Below are 23,206 nucleotides of genomic sequence, written 5' to 3' on the forward strand. Positions count from 1 at the left end.
TATGGAGCAGCTGAAATTGAAAAAGGCTAGCTTCAGGGTCGGGAGGATTATTTTGAAGAGTTGCATGATGCAAGTGGACTGGAATTTTCACCTGAATGGGGGTTGCCCACGGTGTCTGATGCTCCTAAGGATGTGGCACCTTACCATGTGGTAATAAAGGCTGCAGAACTCTTAAATTTGAGTTTGCCATCCGTGGAGTACAAATCGAACATTCTTACTGAAGTTCTCTACCATGTGGTAATTAAGGCTGCAGAACTCAATTTGAGTTTGCCATCCGTGGAGTACAAATCGAACATTCTTACTGAAGTTCTCCATTCTCCATCCTCTAGTTGAGCCAATTCTTCCATTTACTGAGGCTCTTACTGATCCTATATTGGAGGTATGGCGTAAACCTCTTACTGCTCCTGCAGTTTCAAAGACTGTGGCAAGGCGCTGCAGAGTGGCGCCTGAAGATCCTGAATTCTTAGCCACACATCCTTTGCCAGAGAGTTTGGTGGTTCAGGCTGCTTGTTCGAAAAGATCTGCAGGTGCTTTTCCCCAGGTTCTTGGAGATAAAGACTCTGAGAAGCAAGATCAAAATGCAAAGAAAGTGTTTTCGTCAGGCAGTATGGCCCTAAAATCGACAAATGCTACTTGTTTGCTAGGCAGATATATCCATGCTTTGATGGATACAGTGAAACCGCTATCTCCTAAGCTTCCTGAGGAGGATAGAAAGAACTTTAATGAAGTGATATCTGACACGCAGGCTGCTGCTCGGCAGGTCATACAAAGTGGTATGGACACAGCAGATTCAGTGGCTAGGATCATGGGGTCTTCGATCGCCACCAGAAGAGCTGCTTGGCTAAAGTCTTCTGAGTTTTCTGCTGATGTTCAGGCTTCTCTGATGGATTTGCCTTTTGATGGCACAGGCCTTTTCGGAAAGAAAGCTGATGCTGCTTTGGAAAGGTTTAAGGATAGCAGAGCAACGGCAAGATCTATGGGGTTGCAAACTAGAGGCTCTGTCACCAAAAGATACAAGGGTTTTGGATGGTCTACTTTTCGTACCTATAAGCAGACAGCAGCAACAAAATCCTTTTGTACAGGTCCTACAGAGGCAGACAAAGGGGTCGTTCTTGTGGACGTCAAGCCTCCTCCTCCTCTTCTATCCACCCCCCCGCCTACAACAGCAAAGCAGCCCTAGATCCACCATTCCGGATCATGCGGGTCCTGTGGGGGGGGTCGGCTTACTTATTTTCTACGAGATTGGGAATCGGTTACATCAGATCTTTGGGTTCTCAATCTTGTAGAGAATGGGTATGCTCTTCCCTTTCGGGAGTTCCCCCAAATTACCCTCCTTGCCAAGGTTTTTGCTCAGAGGACCACCTGTTGCTCCTACAGGAAGTACAAGCATTGTTCAAAAAGGGTGCGATAGAGGTGGTTCCGGAGCAGGAAAGGGGTCAGTGATGCTACTCCTGGTATTTACTGAATCCCTAGAAGGATGGCAGACTTCGTCCAATCCTGGATCTCAGGATCTTGAACTTCTACCTAAAGCAGGAGAAGTTCAAGATGCTCACTCTTGCGCAGGTTCTTCAGGCGCTGATGGAAGAAGACTGGATGGTGTCAATCGACTTGCAAGATGCTTATTTCCATATACCCATTCTGAAGTCGCACAAAGTATCTCTGCTTCACGTTGGGATCGCAACACTACCAGTTTGCGGTTCTACCGTTTGGTCTTACTACTGCGTCTCGAGTCTTCACCAAGGTGATGGCTGCACATCTCAGAAGGTCAGGGATTCCAGTATTCCCTTATCTGGACGATTGGCTGATCAAAGCAGAATCTCCAGAGATAGTGCTCCATCATCTGCAAGAGACAACTCAGTTGTTGCACAGGTTGGGTTTTTCGATAAATGTACCCAAATCTCACCTAGTGCCCTCCCAGCGCAACATGTTCATAGGTGCGGTACTGGACACAATTGTATGTCGTGCATTCCCTCCACCTCAAAGGATTCACGACATACAGGAAATGATTCCTTTATTTTACAATGGAGCGGTTGTTCCAGTCCTGAAGGTCCTTCGTCTGCTCGGTCTGATGGCTTCTTGCATTCTGTTGGTCAACCATGCACGCAGGCACATGAGGGCACTCCAGTGGTGCCTCCGCAGGCAGTGGTATCAACACCAAGGGGATCTCGGGGAGTCAGTGAGGATCTCCAGAGAAGCTGCGGTGGATCTGTCTTGGTGGGGAGTGGAAGGCAATCTGTCTCAAGGAATGCCTTTTCAAACTCCTCCATCGGTGGCCACAGTGATAACTGATGCATCCACTCTAGGGTGGGGTGCTCATCTGGGGGATCTGGGGGTCAAGGGTCTTTGGTCTCCAGAAGAAAGGTGTCTTCACATCAACCTTTTTGAATTGCTGGCAATACGTCTGACACTCAAGGCCTTCCTCCCTTCCCTTTGCGGTCGGTTCAAGTCCTGACAGACAACACCACCGCGATGTGGTATATCAACAAACAAGGAGGAGTGGGGTCGCAGTGTATCTGCAGAGAGGCTGTGTATCTGCAGAGAGGCTCTGCATCTCTGGTCCTGGGTTCAGGAACATCAGATTTGTCTAGTGGCAAATCATATGGCCGGAGTACTGAACGTTTGTGCAGACGGTCTCGTCGGCAGTTCTCAGCCGATCACGAATGGAGGCTTCATCCAGAGGTGGTTAGTCTTGTCTTTCGGACATGGGGAACTCCTCAGGTGGACCTGTTTGCCACTCACGAGAATGCTCACTGCCCGTCATTCTGCAGTCTCCAGTATCCGATGCAAGAAGCGTTGGGGGATGCGTTTCAGTTGAGTTGGGGCTCGTGACTCCTTTACGCATTCCTCCCATACCCTTGATTCCTCGGGTTCTGAGGAAGATAAGTCAAGACCAGGCCAGAGTTATATTGATCGCCCCCGATTGGCCAAGAAGGGTGTGGAAGATCAATCAATCATAGACATTTATAGAGCGCGCTACTCACCCGTAGGGTCTCAAGGCCGTTACTGCTCGAACAGCCAGGTCTTCAGCTTCTTCCTGAAGGAGAGGTGGTCTTGGGTCAGGCGCAGGTCTGGAGGGAGGGAGTTCCAGGTCTTGGCGGCCAGGTAGGAGAAGGACCTTCCTCCTGTTGTCGCTCTTTGGATGCGGGGGACGGCGGCGAGGGCGTGGCTGGTTGATCGGAGGTGGCGCTTGGGAGCGTAGAAGTTGATTCGGTTGTTGAGGTAGCTCGGGCCTTGATCGTGTAGGGCTTTGTGTGCGTGGGTGAGGAGACGGAAGGTTATTCTTTTGTTGACGGGGAGCCAGTGCAGGTCTCTCAGATGTCCGGAGATGTGGCTGTTTCGTGGGATATCGAGGATGAGTCTGGCTGAGGCGTTCTGGATCCGCTGGAGTCTCTTCTGGAGCTTGGCGGTGGTTCCGGCGTAGAGGGCGTTGCCGTAGTCCAGTCGGCTGGTGACGAGGGCCTGGGTGACAGTCTTCCTGGTCTCGGTGGGGATCCACCAGAAGATCTTCCGTAGCATGCGCAGGATGTTGAAGCATGACGAGGAGACGGCGTTGACTTGTCTGGTCATGGAGAGGGAGGAGTCCAGGATGAAGCCCAGGTTGCGTGCGTGGTCCGTCGGTTTGGGTGCGGTGCCCAGGGCGGGGGGCCACCAGGAGTCGTCCCAGGCGGAGGGCGAGGAGCCCAGGATGAGGACCTCCGTCTTGTCTGAGTTCAGTTTCAGGCGGCTGGTCGTCATCCACTCGGCTACATCTTTCATCCCTTCGTGCAGGTTGGCTCTGGCGGGGTCGTTGGTCAGGGAGAGGATCAGCTGGGTGTCGTCGGCGATTGTGTTGAGGTTGTGTTGGCGTGCGATGGCCGCGGGGGGGCTCATGTAGACGTTGAAGAGGGTGGGGCTCAGCGAGGAACCTTGAGGGACGCCGCAGATGACTTTGGTGGCCTCTGACTTGTACGGTGGTAGGCGGACTCTGTGTCCTTCCGTCGAGGAAGGAGATGATCCATTCCAGTGCCTTCTCCTGGATTCCGACGTTGCTGAGGCGCTGCACTAGGGTGCGGTGACAGACCGTGTCGAATGCCGCGGAGAGGTCTAGGAGGATGAGGGCCGCTGTGTCTCCGTTGTCCATCAGGGCTCGGATGTCGTCGGTGGCAGCGATGAGGGCGGTCTCCGTGCTGTGGTTGGCTCGGAAGCCAGACTGTGAGGGGTCGAGGGATCCATTCGTCTCGAGGAAGGCGGCCAGCTGCTTGTTGGCGGTCTTCTCGATGACTTTGGCTGGAAACGGGAGGAGCGAGATGGGGCGGTAACTCTTGAGTTCGGTGGGGTCCGCTGTGGGTTTCTTGAGTAGAGCGCTGAGTTCGGCGTGCTTCCAGCTCTCAGGGAAGGTGGCGGAGTCGAAGGAGGTGTTGATAATGTCCCGCAGGTGGGGTGCGATGACAGCGTCTGCCTTGTTGAAGACGTGGTGAGGGCAGGGGTCGGTCGGAGATCCGGAGTGGACCGAGTTCATCATGCGCACGGTGTCTTCGGTGCTGATTGGAGTCCAGGCGCGGAGGGTGGTGGTGGGCGGTGTTGCTGTGGTCGTGGCGTGCGTCGGATGAATGCTGAAGCTGTTGTGTATGTCTGCGATCTTGTTGTGGAAGTAGGAGGCGAGGGAGTTGCAGAGGTCTTGCGATGGGGTGATGTCGTTTCCTGCGCTGGGGTTGGAGAGCTCTTTCACGATGTTGAAGAGTTCCTTGCAGTTGTGTGCGTTGTTGTCCAGCCGGTCCTTGAATGCGGTTTTCTTGGCGGCGCGGATCAGTTGGTGGTGCTTCCGGGTGGCGAGCTTGAGGGTGGTCATGTTGTCCGGTGTTGGTTCCCTACTCCAGACTTTCTCGAGGGCTCGGCAGTTCTTCTTGGAGCTCTTGAGTTCGTCGGTGAACCATGGGGCCTTCTTGCTGCCGGGTCTGCTGGGCGGGGTCCGTAGGGGGGCGAGTTCGTCTGCGCAGTTGCTGATCCACTTCGTGAGGTTGTCGGCGGCCTGGCTGGGGTTCGCTGAGCTGGCAGGAGGGTGCTGGCTCAGGGAGGCGGCGAGCTGGTCGGCTGTGATCTTGTTCCAGCTTCTACGGGCAACCTGTTGCTGGTGGTGGTGGATCGTCGTTCTTTTGAAGGTGAAGTGGACACAGCTGTGGTCCGTCCATTGGAAGTTCTGAGGCGTGGCTGAAGGAGATGTCTGTGCTGGATGAGAAGACGGCGTCGAGTGTGTGTCCGGCGAGGTGGGTGGGGGTGGACACCAGCTGCTTGAGTCCCAGGTTGGCGAGGTTGTCGAGCAGGGTGGTGGTGTTGCGGTCGTTGTTGTTCTCCAGGTGGAAGTTGAGGTCCCCCAGGAGGATGTAGTCAGCGGAGGGGAGGGCATGTGGGCTGACCAAGTCGGCGATGTCCTCGCTGAATTGGGTGCGTGGTCCCGGGGGTCGGTAGATCAGGATGCCTCTGAGGGTGGTCTTCGGGTCGGTGTGGATCTGGAAGTGCAGGTGTTCCGCGGTGTTAAGGGAGTTGTCGGTGCTGGTCGTGATCCGGATGGTGTTCCTGTGGATGATGGCGATGCCTCCTCCCGTCTGGTTGGCGGTGCGGTCCCTCCGGGTGATCTTGTAACCCTCAGGGATGGCGATGGCGATGTCGGGCGCTGAAGAGGCGTTCATCCAGGTCTCTGTGAGGAAGGCAACGTCCGGGGCTGTGGTGTCTAGGAGGTTCCAGAGTTCGATGGCGTGTCTGTGGACGGAGCGGGTGTTGAGGAGGATGCACTTGAGGTGGTTGCTGCTGGTGTTCGGTTTGCCAGGTGTTGGTGTGGGGCAGGTCCGGATGCAGGTGAACTTGCAGGCGTTGCAACTGAAGGGTCCGTGGGTGTGCTTCGGGATGGCTTGGTGGCATCCAGGGAATCTGCCGGTGTTGAGTGCGACGAGTTCTGTGGCGCTGTAGGACAGTCGGGTCGTCTTCCGTCGGTGGGGGCCAGGGGACCTGGCACTGGGCGCGGGCCAGGCGCGGACGGGCGCAGACGGGCTTACCTTTGGCGCGCCCGCTGCGCGTTCGCACGGTCGAAGTGCGCGGGGGGGCGGAGCAGCTGGGAGGCGGGAGCGGGGAGGGTACAGAAGGCAAAAAGGGGCGGGGTTAGCGGCGGTGGCGGGAAGCGAAGACTGAGGGCAGTTACAGCCAGAAAACAGCAAAACAGAAGTAAAGATTAAACAAAATACAACAGTTCCAACAATTAATACACCAGGGTGAGAAGCGGCGAGCACGGACCACGCCGCTCGATGGAGGGGGCGTGGTCACGCGGCGGCAGCCGGGCGGCGAGGCAGTTAGGCAAGGAGGCACACGCGGCAGCTGGTGGCCGTGCGGCGCGGGGGTGTCCTAGAACTAGACAGACAGAACTAGACAGATCTTCTCCACCTCTGTCTCCCTCTCAGGGCAGACCTCTCGCAGGGGCAGGTTCTACACCTCCCACCTCCAGACCTTACACCTTCATGCCTGGAGATCGAACGGGGCAACCTGAATGCCTTTTCTCTCCCACCTGGTGTGGTGGATGTCATTCTATCGGCCAGGCGTGACTCCACTAAGTCCATTTATTCTTATAGGTGGTCTAAATTTGTATCCTGGTGTGGGAAGAATTCTGCTGAACCTTACAGAGCTTGTTTGTATGAAATACTTCAATTTGCTCTTTCATTGGCGCAGCAAGGTTTTGCTGTAGCTACGGTAAAGAGATATCTATCAGCTTTATCGGCTTTTATCTGTTTACCGGATCAACCATCTTTGTTTAAATCTTCTGTTGTATTGAGATTTTTAAAGGGTTTAACAAATAAGTTTCCTCCTACTCCCTTTATTGTGCCTCAGTGGGACTTGAACCTGGTTCTTACATATTTAATGGGTTCTCCGTTTGAACCTCTACACAGGTGTCCTTTGAGACTTTTGTCTTTTAAGACTGTTTTTCTTGTCTCAATTACATCGGCAAGGAGGGTAAGTGAGCTTCAAGCTCTTAGTTCAAAGCCCTCGTTCTTAACCATTCATGCTGAACGAATGGTTCTTAGGACCGGGGCTGCGTTTCTGCCTAAGGTGGTAACTCCCTTCCATCTAGGACAGTCTATTACCCTTCCTACCTTCTATCCTCCCCCTCACCCTTCCAAGGAGGAGGAGCGACTTCACCGTCTGGACCCCAAAAGGGCAGTGAGCTTTTATCTTGATAGGACAAAAGACTATCGAGTGGATGACCAGCTCTTTATTGGATTTGCTGGCTGCAAAAAAGGAAGAGCTGTGCACAAGCGCACACAAGATGGATCATAATATGCATTAAAATCTGCTACGCCCTGGATGGTAAGGAACCTCCAGAGGGTATAAGGGCTCATTCTACTAGAGCAAAGTCGTCAACATCTGCTTTGTCAAGAGGTGTACCTGTAGAGGACATTTGTAGAGCGGCGACATGGGCCTCCCTCCACACTTTTTTGCAAAGCATTACTGCTTGGATAGCGAGATAAGGATGGATGGCCATTTTGCGCCCTCTGTCCTTCAAGATTTTCTGGTATAGAAGAGTGGACACCCTCCTCCGGGAGTGGGGACTGCTGTGGGAATCTATTCACAAGGTGAGGAATCCACTGGCAGATGTATCCATCAGAAGAACAAGTTTTGCAGCATGAATCTTTCTGGATTCACTATGCTGTGCATATTCCGCAATCTGGTGGTTGGGTCCGGAATCGTAGTCCTTCTCTTTTTTTTTTTTTTTTTTTTGTCGTAGCCCAGGTGAGCGTCGACGTCCCACCATTTGGTGTACCTTCGTCGGCGTGCTTCCGGCGGAAGCTACCACCCTTGGGCGCCATCTTCAGATTCTTTTTTCCTCCGTTGGGTCTGGATCGTCGCGTGAAGCTCCAGAAGTTTTGGAGGAGGAAAGGAGAAAATACAGCAAATCTTCAACGGTGAAGACCTGAGAAGAGTACCTTTAGTAAAGAGACGACGAAGAAAGGAGAGAACTTCGAAATCTTCGACGTCCTTGGAGGAATGCGCACACAGGGGGCTCCCTGAGCGCACGGATGTACAAGACGCCCTTTAAATTCTGCAAGAACTGCCACCACAAGTTCGCACCGAAGACCCAGCACCCAGTCTGCAACCTCTGCCTGCCAATCGACCACGGGAGCAGGCGTTGCAGTCTCTGCTCTGTCTTCAAGCCGAAGACACTCCGAGTTCGAGAGACAGAGGACGGCTCACCACACGATGCAGGGCAAGGGCCAAGCCCCGACGCTTTATGAACTTGGCCTCTCCACCGACGACAACATCGCCCAAGGCCCAGATGACTTCACGGTCGCTGAGACCGATAAGAAAACGCCTGATAAGGTAGGAGAGTCTACGACCCCGAAAACTCCCACAGGGCCTCAAACCTGAGGCAGACTCTCGAAAGTCTGAGCACAGAGCCTCGAAAGGAGCACCGGCGCCGAACAAATCGACGACCGAAGCTGCATCCTCCGAAAAAGAGCCCAGCGGATTCTCCGAGAAGGACTCCCGGAGGCCGAAGACCAGCGAAAAGCAAAGGTCATCGAAGCAATCCCCGAAAAGGGCCTTCGACGTCGAAAGAAAAAGAGCAGAAGAAAGCTTCGACGCCGCTGAAAAGAGCGGCCGAAACGCTCGACGACTAACAGGCCGCAGAGAAAGAGAAGAAGGCTCGAGGCCGAAATGGAGAACATCCTTCAGAGAAAGAAGGACTTCGATGAAAAGATGAGAAGTTACAAGATCCCCTCGAAGCCAGCACCGACCGTCGCTGAGGTACAGGAGCTCGAGGAGTTCGACGTCGAAGAGCCGCCGAAAACTCCGGAACCTTCGGAGCACGAAGAGGAGGAAGACCTCTACTACACAGAAGGGGATTACGGGGAACAGCAGTCAAGCTACGGCTCAGGTTCCTCGACGGCCCAAGACCAGGAATGGCAGGACATCGAGGCCGAAAACCCAGAGGAGGCGGTGGAAACATACCCCTCAAGGCCTTCGCCACCGGATGACATTGGGGCATACAATGAGGTGGTAAAGGCGGCAGCAGCTTGTGGAGTTAAGCTGGAAGAGGAGAAGCCAAAAGCAGACTTCCTGCTCGAGACATTGCTCCCCATACAGACAAGAAGCCAGTTCCTGCCCATGCTCAAAAGTATCACAGACCAGGGGAAGGAAGCCTTCAAGGACCCGGCTACATGCAGATCAGTAACGCCGAGGACGGAGAAGAAATGCAAATTCTCCTCCCAAGAAAAGGGCAAACGTCCCAACAACGTGTGGACCTCCACCTGACAAAAAAAGCAGGAGGATGGATCTAACTGGCAGGAAAATTGTGAGGAACGCCGCAACGCACTGGCGGATGGCGAACTCCAACACCCTCCTGAATAGGCATCAATACCAGCACTGAGATGAGATGGGACAGTTGCTCAAGCACCTCCCGGAACAATACCGTGAGAGGGCATCACACCTTGGGGAAGAGCATCGCCAATTCGTGCCTGAAGACAGCCTTGGATGGGGCAGAAACATCCAGCAAGACTGATGGCTATAGGCATCACAGAGAGAAGGCAAGCCTGGCTCAGGATCTCAGGCTTCAAGGCTGAGGTTCAGAACAACATCCTGAACACACCCTTCAACGGCGAAACACTATTCGGAGCCCCAGTTGATGAAAAGCTCACCCAACTGAAGGACAACGAGACGGCAAGGTCCATGGGGGCCCTGCAGTTCAGGGGGATGAGATGGGGCACTGCTACACGGAGGCCGAACGGCAGAGGTGGAATTCAGCGAGGAGATTCTCACCAGAGTTTCCACCAGGGGCAACAGTGACCACAAAGGCCACCAGGGCCAGCAGAGGCAAAACTGGAACTACCAAAGCAGGGGCCAGTCCTTTCGGTCAAGAGAAAATGGACGGGGCCAGAGAAGGAGAGGCGGTGAACAACCCCCCTCTAAGTGACTTCACATGGGGAAAGGTGCTCCACCACCCAAACCCTCGGGGGAGGAGCACGGAAAAACAAAGAGGGCTACACGGACAAGACGCAAAGGAACATGTAACGCCGGTAGGAGGAAGATTGAGATTTTTTCTCCAGGAGTGGAGAAAAATAACAGACAAGTGGATACTCAATATTATGCAGTTCGGATACTGCATAGAGTTGGAAAAGAGGCCACCAAACAGAAAACCAAAGAAAAGACAGCACTCTGGAAGAGAGCTGCAACTACTGCAAGAGGAAGCCAAAGAACTCCTCCTCAAAGCGGCCATCGAACGAGTTCCTTTCAAAGAACGGAACAAGGGAGTGTACTCAAACTACTTCCTAGTGCCAAAAGTGGACGAAAGTCTAAGACCCATCCTGGACCTACGGTTCCTAAACAAATACGTCAAAACTCAAAAATTTCAAAATGACGTCCCTACAAGAGGTCATCCCACAGAAGTCCCGGGGACTTCTTGTCCACCTTAGACCTCAAAGATGCGTACCTGCACATCCCCATGAACAGGCAGCACAAGCACATGCTAAGGTTCACAGTAAACAAGGATCACTACCAATTCACGACCCTGGCTTTCGGCCTAAAGTACGCACCAAGGGTGTTCACCAAATGCCTCGCGACAGTGGCCGCACACCTAAGAAGAAAGGGGATACACGTGTACCCCTACCTCGACGACTGGCAGGTAAAGGCAAGCTCTTACAGGACATGCAAAGAGCATGCAGAACAGGTGACAAAAACACTAGCAAGCCTGGGTTTCTCCATACACTGGGGCAAATGCTCGATGGAACCAGAGCAAGTGAAGATCTTCCTGGGAGCCCAGATCGACACCGTCCAATGCAGAGTCTTACCGAGCGAAAAGAGAACGCTCAGCCTACTGAGGGAGAAACGCCACTACCAGAAGGGGCGAGCTCTGACAGTGAGGACTGAGCAAGATCTTGGGGATGATGGCATCATGCATACACCTGGTCCCCAATGTACGCCTACAAATGAGACCACTCCAAGAGTGGCTGCAACAGCAATGTTCACAAGCTACAGGAAGTTGGGAGGATCTAGTGGTTGTAACGCACAGGGTGCAGGAAGAGATAAGGTGGTGGACCAAGGAGAGAATAACAGAAGGGAAACCTCCAACGCCACCGGACCCAACAGTGACCATCACCACAGACTCATCCCAGAAGGGGTACGGCGCACACATGAACAGGCTCAGAGTGAGGGGGTCTGTGGAGCCCTACAGATGCAGTCAGGCACATCAACTACCTGGAACTGAAAACTGTGTTGCTAGCCCTCAAGGCTTTTCAGAAACACCTGTACAACCAGAAGGTGCTAATACAGACAACACCACAACGATGTTTTACATAAACAAACAGGGGGGGAACTCAATCGTTCACTCTGTCAAACTTGGCACAGGAGATCTGGAAATGGGCTATACCACTAAAAATAGACCTGCTAGCCATACACCTGCCAGGGAAGGACAATGTAGAAGCGGATTGGCTCAGCAGCGTCCCGCTAGAGGGAACTCAACAGTCAGGAAACAGAGACTATTCAGGAAATGGGGCACTCCAACAATAGACTTATTTGCAACACACCGGAATGCAAAATGCCAATACTTTGCATCCAGGCAACCAGAGGCACTGTCCCAGGGGAATGCCCGATGGATAAGCTGGTCAAAAACATTTGCCTACGCTTTTCCCCCCGATACCACTGATCCCCAGGGTACTCAACAAATGCATGATGAGCAACATGACGCTCATCCTTGTGGCACCACAATGGGCCAGACAGACCTGGTATTCTCAGATAATGGAGATGGCGCATGGGCCACCCCACAAGTTCTCAAAAAGAAGAGACCTACTCTCCATGGAAAACGGAGAAATTCTACACCCAGAGCCAGAGAGCCTCAACCTCTCAGCCTGGCTCCTGAGGACTTAGAATTTGCACACCTAAAACTACCAGAGAGCACCCTGCGGGTGCTGCGAGAGGCAAGAAGGCCCAGCACACGCAAGTGCTATGGGGAAAAGTGGAAAAGATTCACTCAATGGTGTTGCAAGAAACGACTCCAAAGGAGACTGACCAAGGAGTCCACGGTGCTAAGGTACCTCACAAACCCAATCAAGGCAAAGCTAAGCTCATCCTCACTGAGAGTGCCCTAGCAGCGATTGTGGCATACACAAGAGGAGAAACAGGGAGAAGCTTCTTCACATCTCAAGTTGTGAAAAGATTCCTGGAAGGGGCTAAAAGAATAGCGCCGCCAAAGAGAATGCCGCCACCGGCCTGGAACTTAAACGTGGTACTGACGGAGCTCATGAAAGCACCCTTCGAACCCATCCACAAAGCATCACTGCAAATGTTGACAATGAAGACGGCCTTCCTGGTGGCGATCACCTCGCTACGAAGGGTGAGCGAACTGCAGGCACTCACACTGCAGGAACCCTACATCCAGATACACAGTGACAGGGTCGTGATGAGAGCTGACCCACACTTCATGCCAAAGGTGGTGTCAAGGTTCCACATGAATCAGAGTATTCAGATCCCTAGCTTCTTCCAAAACCCCACTACAAGCGCTGAGCGGTCGCTCCACACCCTAGACGCAAGAAGGGCTGTGATGCACTACATTGAAAGAACGAAGGACCACAGGAAGACGAAACAGTTCGTGTCCTTCGCTAACAGTTACATGGGCAAACCAGTTACGAAAAACACCATAGCCCGATGGATCGCACAGACAATTCAGTTCTGCCACAAGCAAGCTGGCCAGGAGCTAACAGGAGGGGCACAAGCCCACTCCACCAGGAAGAAAGGAGCAACAATTGCCTTCCTGGCCAACACACCGATTCAGGATATATGCCTGGCGGCAACATGGGCTTCAGTACACACTTTCACGAAGCACTACTGCGTGGATGTACAGATGAACAAGGAAGCACAAGTGGGACAAAAAGTGCTTCAACATATTTTTAGCAACCAACGCTCATCTTCCACCCAACCGCCACAAAAGTAACGAAAACCGCTACAAAATCTATGCACAGCATAGTGAATCCAGAAAGATTCACGCTGCAAAACGAATAGTTTCTTACCTGTCGGTGTAGTTTTGCAGCTTGAAGATCTTTCTGGATTCACTAGCGAACCCACCCGCCTCCGCCAGAAAGACGAGGCTGGAAAAGAGGGTGGAAAAACATAGAAAAGAAAGCAAGTTGGAACAATTACAAAATACGTGGCAACACTAACGTTGAAAAAACGATTAACATACATAGCCATGGATTCACTACAAAGACAAACAAGGAAAAGAAACAGAAAAAAGAATCCGAAGATGGCGCCCAAGGGTGGTAGCTTCCGCCGGAAGCACGCCGACGTCACCGAAAGGACACCAAATGGTGGGACGTTGACGCTCACCTGGGCTACGACAAAAAAAAAAGAGAAAAAAGACTACGATTCCGGACCCAACCACCAGATTGCGGAATATGCACAGCATAGTGAATCCAGAAAGATCTTCAAGCTGCAAAACTACACCGACAGGTAAACTATTCGTTCTGAACCAATAAAGTGTTATTTTAAAGTCACATGGCTTGACGTGCTTACGCTACGCGCCCTGGGGCGCGTAGCGTAAGCGCGTCTGGGCGCTTATGTTGCGCGATCGTTTGCGCTTCCGGGTGCGCTTACGCGGTGCGTCATAAGACTCATCTCGCGGCTACGCGATACGTCACAATGTTGTTTTCGTTCGTGGCAATAGCGCTGTCGGGACGCTCACCGGTACGTGCCCCGGGGCGCGCCGTAACATTGCGCTTACCCGTGCGGTCACCGGTACGCGCCCCGGGGTGAATTTTTTTTTTTTAACATATTTAATATATAATTCGTTTTACATTTTTTCACTTTTTATACCTATAAAGATTTGCTATTAAAAAAACCATTGAAATTCACTAAAAAAACCATAGGTTTCACACCAGTTATAGTTAGCTGGAAATGTCACTGACCATGTCATGAGTGATATAATATGTGACGTCCTCAGCAGTGCATTGCACGCGCAAGTTATAGTGAGTCCAACTAACTATAACGTGGGAATTTCAATGGTTTTATGCGAGTAAAATTTCCAGCTAACTATAACTGGTGTGAAACCAATATATGTATATGTGTATATATATGTGTTATAATTGGTTTTTCATGCATTATCTTCATACTATGTGTGTATTTTTGGATATTGTGTACTGGGTACATTGTATATGTCTACTATCATTGGTCCGTCCGGTGCATCGAAGGCACGAAAAAAAGGGCGGAACTGATGTCATCACGCCGACGTAGGCCTAATTAGGAGTCAGTCGGAGTCGCGTGCGATGCCGTGCTCCTGTGATGTCCACGCCGGCGTGCTAAAAAAAATTTTCAGACGTTGCTGACGCAGGGGAATATTCACATGGTGAGGAATCCACAGGCAGATACTGTATCCACCAGAAAAAGCGTTACCGAAGGTAAGTAACTTGTTCGTTAGTACGTTAACTGTTCCAATTCTGCAGCATTTGGCCGGGTGGAGATGCTCTGTCAGGAGGGTCCTCCTCTTCTCCAGTGGACTACAAGTGAAGTTAGCTGAGGCTGTCTCCGTACTCTTTCGTCCGTGAGTGTTTCAGCTGTAGCTCTTGCATGGTTTACTTGGTTCAGTGTTTAGCACCACAGTGCATACGGCCTTCATTGGCTCTCTGCATGCATCCTGTGCAAATGGAAGCTCTGGGCCAGAGCACAGGGGGACACTCGACAAGAACTGCGTTTAAACCAAGCTCTGATCCGCACTCTTGGCACACCTTACTCCAGTCATGGGGTCCATAGGCACCTGCATACGGCCCTTTCATGAGATCCCTGCCAGGGCTGCACCTTCCACTCCCTCACCTCAATCTCTTCTTTTCAGAACTGAGCGCCAGTGGCGGGACCTCGCCCACTGCCTGACGCTCCTCCCGTTCTCAGAGCGCGGCCTGCGCAAGATGCAGGAGAACTTCGAGTGTTTTGGGGATAAACTGACCGAAGAGAAAGTGTTTAACTCCTTCATGGCAGTCATTGGGAAGATGCGCCGAGGGGCCAAGCCAGAGCTCAAGGTAAGCAGGCTGAGTCCTATGCTTCCTTAGGCGTGCACAGGAGAAGGGGATTAGTCCTCCTCGGGACTCAACATTGTGGCTCTGTTGTATGGGAGAAGGGGATTGGGCACCCTCGTGACTTGTTGTGGCTGTTGGATTGGAGAATGAGATTGGTCCCCTTCGTGACTAACAAGGAAGCCACATCTTTTCAGAGCGTGTGGAATTGGGTCTATACTCCGTTGGATTCCTATTCCATGTTTTTCTGTTTTCACAGGTGTTGATTGATGAATTTGAGCAGAAGCTTCGGGCCTGTCATGGCAGGGGGCTGGAAAACATGGAGGGAGCTGTGGACTCGCAAGAGAATGCCATGCCCCCTCCTTCAGCTGGAAAGAGTGCCAAGAAGAATCAAACTGGTGAGAACAGGAGCTTCTTTATTTGCATCCATTTGCAGTCATGGCATCTACACGTATCTAGTTACTGTAACCTGTCGCGCACCCTTTGTAATTAACCCCTTGGACGCTCATGACGAGCTCAGCTCGTCATGAGCCACGGTGCTCGTGTGCTCATGACCTTTGGTACGCTCGCACGCTGGGCTAATTCCCCTGCTGTGCGAGCGTTCTAAAGAAACTGGTGTGGTCATGACGAGCTCAGCTCGTCATGAGCACACGACCACCGTGGCTTATGACAAGCTGAGCTCGTCAGGAGTACCAAGGTGCTGTGCGTGCCCCCCAGCACAGCGGGGGAATGAGCCCCGCATGCAAGAGGTTAAAGTAAGGCCTCTGCGGTTCACCCTCTAGAATGCACCAGGGCTACAGCAATTATGTGGCAGGGGAGGACCTAGTTATGCAGCACAGTTGACTAAATTAAGCAGCAAGAAAAGGCAAATTATGCCTTGTAATGCAGCACATTTTGTGATATTACTACTTAATTGTTGTTTTTAACATTTACGCAAGCTAACCATATATAGGCAAGGGTTGCCCGCTATTAGTACCAGATTAATACCCATGTACAGCAATAAGCTACATAAGACTCAAGGTGGTTCTTTATTGTATGATTACCTAAAATCATTTACAAATACAGTACATATTACTTTTATAATTAAAAAGCAAGTGTCTGTGCAGGGCTGCATTTTTAGACAGTTTAAGAGATTATTTTTTATTGCTCCGGGGTCCACGCTCATGAGCGGGACTATTCACTAGATTATGACTATAACAGAGATACCCCTACTACAGAAACCTTTTTTTGTAAATCTGCAGATTATGCAGCAGGCAATGGATTGTGGCAAATGCAGCACATTCGTAACTATGCGAGAAATGCAGCGGCTTCAATCGCATAATTAGAGGGTCCCAAACTATGGCGCACATTTGCGTCTTGAACAGTAAGGGATCCGCACAGGCCCCTTTCCTTCCCACACCCAGTTTCACTTTATAGCCCATCACTTTACTTGGTACCCAGTGCCCACATCTATGTGAATTGCGAAATCTTCCAGCTGGTCCAACATTGCCATGTAAGTGTCCCACATCCTGAGCGTCTGCAGTCCATCCTCATGTCAGTGAGGCCTATACTCTTAACCTCCTAACCCAGGGGTCTTCAAACTGGAGGGGGACTAGGCTCTGGTTAAAAGAAGCATCATGCTGATAGCAGTGCTTTGTTTTTAGCTGAAAACAAGTGGAGAGCAGTAAGCCGCTCTGTAGTGGGCAATTACACATTTGTTTTTGTCATATCTGGCGTGTAGAATGTGGCAAAAGGGAAGGGGCTCCAAATATTCTTAAAACAACCCGCCCCTATTTTGGATAATCACATGGTGGAACCTTACATTAGTAAGGCCTAGCTAACCAGAATGTTTGGTAATCATGTATTTGATTGTATTTTTAAAATGTTATGATAACTAATGTTTAAGTCTAGACATTTAAACATTACAAATTTAGTAGAATTGTGAAAAATACGGGGGGTGGGGTGGCAATACTTTTTTAAAAATCCTGACTTGTGAGATCTAGGCACTCTAGTGTTTCATCACTCATGACCCCATTTTACAGGAAAGAGAAGGCCCCTCTCTGCAAGGAATGCTAATGGCCAGGATGAAGAGGCTGATTTTACAACCCCCAAACCACGGGCCAGTCGCCGGGGCCAGGGTACTCGCAAGAAATTGACTGTAGCGTTTTCAAGTGATGAAGAGTCAGCAGAAGAAGGTGAGACTTAAGGGACAATGACACCGGGGCATCCAATTTTAGGTCTTTGGAACCACATGCACATTTTATTTAGTTTAATAGTGTTACTTTAGAAAAGAGGAGCTGTATTGAGCTACTCGGAGTGGCTTCTATTAAGGGAGCAGTTGCACTGCTGCAGTTTGAAGGGCAGACTTTAACTTGCTGAAAGTGCTTGTAGTGAAGAGCTGAGGCAGGGGGTCTGAGGCACTGCTCGAGTGCATGTGTTTGAGATGTGTAGTAGAATCGTGAAGGTGAACGATTCTTGTTCAGAGCGACTTGGATTGTCAAGGTCTGCTAGAACTGAGTGACGCTGACTAAATCGTTAAGGGTGTGGCTTGATACAGAATACATAATTAAGCAAACAGATTCCTCTTGTGTCTCACCCTCGGGGGGGGGGGGGGGTGTGCCGGCGGCGATTGGATTAAATGAGGCCTAAATGTCATTCGTGAAGATGGGTCTTGTGCAACGGGAAACTGTAATCTATTCTTGGTGTATCCGGGTGACTTCTGATTGGGTCTGATAGAACGCCTCTCACTTTGCTTTTTCTCCAACATGATTTGTTCCCATCAGATATGGAAGCAGAAATGAGCGAAGCAGAGACTCCAAAAAACACCACACCTATCAGACGAACCTCAAGCCGGACGACCAGAGCAAAGTGACCGCTTGGATAGTTTTGTCTGGAGCAGATGTGGGGGGGGGGCTGGTCAGTTGCTACCAGTCATACAATTATTGAGCATTTTATATGTTGGGACTCTACTCGGTGTGACTTGTGGGGGCTGGGAGCCCTCCCACTCTGTGTATTTTCTACCTTGTCTGTCTTTTCTATGTTTTAATACAAATAAAGATTACTTTTTATTTATTACCTGCAATTTGTCACTGGATTTCCTGTAATTGTTTCGTTAAAGGTATAATTATCTGGTGCGAACAGCGGCAGTAGGAGAGGTCTATTAGCAGCTTAGTTTTAAATTATTCCCTTTAAGATAGTTACCCAGCTTTATGGTTCTTTGATGGGATGGGGGCATTATCTCATTGGTGATCCAATGTGCCCCATCCACCTTGTAAATAACTTATTGTCTGTAACTTTGTAAACCTGGGGGGGGCAGTATCAGAACGCTAGAATACTCTGGCATATGAAGGAAGGGGTAACATGCCAAGCTACTGACATGACCTCATATCACTCATTCATACATGTGGTCTCATTTGAGGTGAAATAGAACTCGTGACAATGTAGTTATGTTACAAGGAGTCATTTGCCATAAACTCAGTTATCTAAAAGTTGTAAAGCAATCCCCTTCTAATTTAATGCCGTTCCCTACAATACCTAATATAGCCTCTAAAACCTATAGTTGAAAGGGAGTTAAGGCCGACTATTATGCTAACGATGGCATTGCAATGATAATGGTCCCTCCTTTGGGACCTACTGGCTTTGCCAATACCTTTTAGCAATGCTGTACAACAGCACCAATGCTGTGTAGCATGGCTAAATAAAGGAGGGGAGCCAATGCATCATTTTATAGGCACATATTTACAAAATGACACTTTATTTTTTATTTGGTAGTTAACTGATTGGCAATAAAGAAAAAAAAACGTTTTCAGGGGGTTGAACACTTTTAAGGCATTAGTGTCAAGAATTTTCAGTTCTATGAGGGACACTAAGGCAAGGATTGTGCTGCTTTATCTTAAATGCAAAACTTCCAGCAAACAAACAGTAAAACAAACTACATTTTCCACAAGACCATCAACCAATCGGGGCCACCAACCCCTATATTACAGACCACCCACAAGGACCTCTCCTCTTTCCATTACAAGTTCAGTTTGCACAGCTTAACCGTGAATCTGAACTTTTAACCAGGCCAATGTGGCCGTCGATTCACTAGTATGTCGAACATCGAACATGAGGCAACACTGGAAGCTTGAAGATAAGTGAAAACTCTGCAAGCACCAGCAGGAATGTCGTCGACATCTGAAACTGGAATACTTTGAACCTTCAGCCCCAGATATGTTCAGCTCTGCATCAGATAGAGACTACTAGCCGCAGATTCCTTAACGTAGAATTATCCCCAGGCGTGAGACTGGATCCAGATTTTTTTTTGCCACAGCATCTCTGCTCGCCGGGGAAGGGGGTTTAGTGGAACCACGTGACTCCGCCATGACGTCGGCGGACATGTCAGCGAGGTCACAAGTCCCACCCTGGCGCACTGACATCAGTTTCCTTCTTTTCTGCGTGTAACGCGGATCCGGAGTGAGTTCCCTTGACCTGTTTTCAGGCCTCTTTTAACGCCTTTGCGTTGGGAACAGTGTGCAATGCCTTCGGGTTTGCAGACGTGTGCTCCTTGTATGCGTCGGATGTCGGCGACGGACCCTCACCCTATTTGTATGTGGTGTTTGGGCGAGCCCCATGGTTCTACAGACTACGAAGCTTGTCAGCGTCAGAAGCCAAAGTCCTGGCAGGAGCGCTGGATGAAAATGCTTTCGGCCCGCTTGTCCAAATCTGTCTCGTCACAGTGACCGTCCCCTACCTCTGAAGGGTCCAGAAGCCTCCGCTTCGGTCTGCGACATCGTCCTTCACTAAGGACCCCACACACATGTCGTTCGCCCACAGGTAAGTCCTGCAGCTTGCCACCGAGGCCCTGTCCTCGTTCTGAAGAGGGCGCGGGTTCCTCTCTGGAGGTGCACCATCGCCAGTTGCCATCCTATCTGCCGTTTCCTGGCCTTGGGGCGACAAGGGCCCAAATGAAGGCCTATGCTACGGCTCTGCAGGCTTTGTTGGGCCCCCTTCTGTAGTAGGGGATCTCTGTGTATAGTCATAATCTAGTGAATAATCCCGCTCATGTGCGGGGACCCCGGGGCAATCAAAAATAATCTCTTAAACTGTCTTCTTTGCCGCAGTGCATAGACACTTAAGAGAGAATTAAAGACAGATCATGCAAGGCTACACTGTCCAGTACTTCAACTAGAAATGGCAAAGGATATTCCACCAATTTCACATTCAAACCTGTCTGCCATGTTACACCATGGAAAACACTTGCCCCTTCACCAAATCCTTGGAATGATAGAGAGGAAGGTCAGGACAGACAAGCCCCCATAGGCTGCCATTATGTGGCTTAAAAGGATACCGTGCCTTTAAGGAAACTTTCCAGAACTCTCCTGGTATCCCAGAATGCACAGCAACTCCCTCCACTTTCATTTCTTTTTGGAGGTGTATACAGCTAGACCTGTAGCATTCATCATATTAACCTTATCTCCAACGGGGAGGAGGGCGGGCGCTTATGAATATAACAGATACCCCTACTACAGAACTGGAGTTACAGGTAAGAAACTACTCCTTCTGTAGTAGGGGATCTCTGTGTATAGTCCTAATCTAGTGAATAGAATGGCAAGCCCATCCAAACATAACCCGGCGGTGGAGAACAATAAGGCAACACCACTACTGTGCAAACAGATTTCTCAACGAAGTCTGCCCAACCTGAGCATCTGCTCTGGCATCCGAGTCCAGACAGTAATGCTTAGCAAAGGTATGGACCGACTTCCAAGTGGCAGCCTTGCAGATCTCTGCAATGGGAACATTACGAAGCAAAGCTGTTGTAGCCACTTTGCCCCTGGTGGAATGAGCCTTAGGCTTACCCCCTAAGGCAGGGGTCTTTAAACCAGTCCTGGAGGGCCGGATCCATGCCAGATTTTTAAAATAACTACATGTTTCTGTAGTAGGGGATCTCTGTGTATAGTCCTAATCTAGTGAATAGTCCCGCTCATGTGCGTGGACCCCGGCAATCAAAAATAATCTCTTAAACTGTCAGTAAACTGCAGAACTGCAAAGACACTTAAGAGCTAATTTAAAGACAAATAATGCAGCCTATATCCACAGGCTACACTGTCCAGTACTTTAACTAGAAATTCCACCAAAAAAACACACACACAACAGCAAAATCTGCCCAGTTTCTTCCATAGAGAAACTTGCCTCTACCAGTAAAAGCCTCTGGAATGATAGGAAGGTATGGACAGACAAGCCCCATAGGCTGCCATTATGTGGCTTAAATAGGATACTGTGCCTTTAAGAGAACCTTCCAGAACTTTCTCCCAGAATGCATAGCAGATCTCACTTACTTTCAGTTCTTTTTTCCGGCTCCTGCTAACAGGACCTTGGTGCATTGAGGGACCCTGAGGGAAAGGTTGAAGATTAGGCTCCAAGGCCTCGAGGAGAGACGGCTGCAGGTGGGTCTGGGCAGGCTGGGAAGGCTCCCTCTGCCCCTGCTGAGGCCTCTGGGGGTTCATAAAAGGGGGTGGTGATGGACAGAGTATCTGAATTAAGCAGAACACTCCTACCCAGTCAAAAGATCAGGGCTTGATCCATCACCGTTTTTTAGCTCACTGCACCATCCCAGTTCAGAACCTGGCTACATGCAAATTAGTCTGGCCCTAGCCCAGTGCATCATGGGAACAGGGCAGACCAAACTACCAAGCCAATTCTTTACTGGAATGGAAACCAGCTTCAACGGGCTCCCCAGAGGCAGGAAGACCAGCAAACGATCCCGGTCTCCGTCGACGTCGATTGCATCGACGACGTCGAGAGGGATGACGACGGTGTGTTCCCCATCTCCCCGGGGCTCCGGGTCGAGACAGCGTGGAAAGTCGACGTCGAAAGGCCTGGGCAGGCCGCCGTCTAGGTCACCGTCGACGGCGTCTTCGTCGTCGAGCCATCGACGTCGAAGGAGGACCAGTAGGCATCGGCGCTCGCCGCCGAGGTGACACCGCCGTTCGCCGTCGAGTGGACGTTCGGCGTCGAGGGGATCCTCGACGTCGAGGACTGCGAGTAAACGGTCTGTGAAGGACAGTCGACGCTCGTCGTCGAGAGCTGACCGCTCGTCGTCGAGGTGGCGGCGCTCTGCGTAGAAGAAGAAACACTCGACGTCTAGGAGACGGCGTTCGACGCCTGAGTCACGGGGTCGACGTTCGACGCCGGATAAAGCAGCTCGACGTCGAGGAGGAAGAGATCGGCGTCTGGGAGCCGTTCTGCCTCCCCAAAATTGCGCAGAAGGAGTTCTGGCGCCAGAAGTCAGGCGGAGTCTGGTGAAGGACGCCGGAGGCGGCGCTCACGTTCTGGAGGGGCTGGGTCGCAGTCACCTCCTCCGAAGAAGTCACCGGGATCGGTGTACTCGGTGGTTTATACACCACCTCGCCCTAAATCGCCTCCTCCTCTACCTAAAGAGGATCCGCCTGTTAAGCCCCCACTACCACCTCTGCCACCGCCGGGGCTTCCACCGCGTGGGCCTAGGCCTCGGTCGGAGACTCCTCCGGTCCCTCCGCCGAGGTCGGCGTCCCTACCCAGGTTACCTACACCTCCGAAGGGGACACCAAGACCTAGAACCCAGGAGAAACCACGGAAGACGCCTCCTCTGAAACCTACGGAGCGTCCGTGTTCTGGGAGGTCGCGATCCCGTTCCAGGAGGAGAGAAAGATCGCGCCATCGGTCTTCCACACGGTCGAGACGACGCCACAGGAGGCACAGGTCTCGTTCCCATACAAGATCCTCGGGGACCAGGGACTATTCTCCGACGTTGTCGGAATCACGAGACCAGGGTTTCACCGATTGATGATCTGGTGTCCTTTCAGGAAGTCCTTTTGAGAGGTGCAGCGAAGCTGGGCATCTCGTTGACGGTGCCCACGCCCAAGACGTCGGTGATCTTTGAGACGCTGCACCAAAAACATCTATCCCGACCATTGCTACCACTGGTGCCGGGTCTGGAAGAACCGGCCATGGACCTTTTCCTCACCCCAGCGGTGACCAAGGCAGCGCCCTCGAGGCTCCAGAAAAAATACTGGGCTCCTGAGGACGGAACCTCCTCCGGATTCTGTGATTGTGACGGCTGCGGTCAAACAGCATGCCATCACTCCGTCCTCCACAGTTCCGCCTGATAAAGAATCCAGGTGGCTGGATTCCTCTGGAAGGAAGGTTTGTGGGACTTCGGCGACGTCTATGAAGGCGGCGAGTGCAACGGCCCTGTT

The 23,206-nt window shown here is 51.2% G+C and overlaps 1 protein-coding gene across 3 annotated transcripts in view; it reads left to right on the forward strand.

The window, feature by feature from the left end:
• Positions 1-18,065, forward strand: part of NCAPD2 (non-SMC condensin I complex subunit D2) — a 71,201-nt gene extending 53,136 nt beyond the window's left edge. For all 3 annotated transcript variants that reach the window (XM_078651548.1, XM_078651547.1, XM_078651546.1), the window contains exons 29-32: positions 14,834-15,017; positions 15,271-15,409; positions 17,033-17,185; positions 17,774-18,065. In XM_078651548.1, the coding sequence (XP_078507674.1) occupies positions 14,834-15,017; positions 15,271-15,409; positions 17,033-17,185; positions 17,774-17,862 (565 nt within the window). In that variant the 3' untranslated portion in view covers positions 17,863-18,065. The remainder of the gene's footprint in view (positions 1-14,833; positions 15,018-15,270; positions 15,410-17,032; positions 17,186-17,773) is intronic.
• The last annotated feature ends 5,141 nt before the right edge of the window (positions 18,066-23,206 follow it).

The sequence above is a fragment of the Lissotriton helveticus genome, chromosome 7 (assembly GCF_964261635.1).
Source record: "Lissotriton helveticus chromosome 7, aLisHel1.1, whole genome shotgun sequence".
NCBI classification, from domain to species: domain Eukaryota; kingdom Metazoa; phylum Chordata; class Amphibia; order Caudata; family Salamandridae; genus Lissotriton; species Lissotriton helveticus.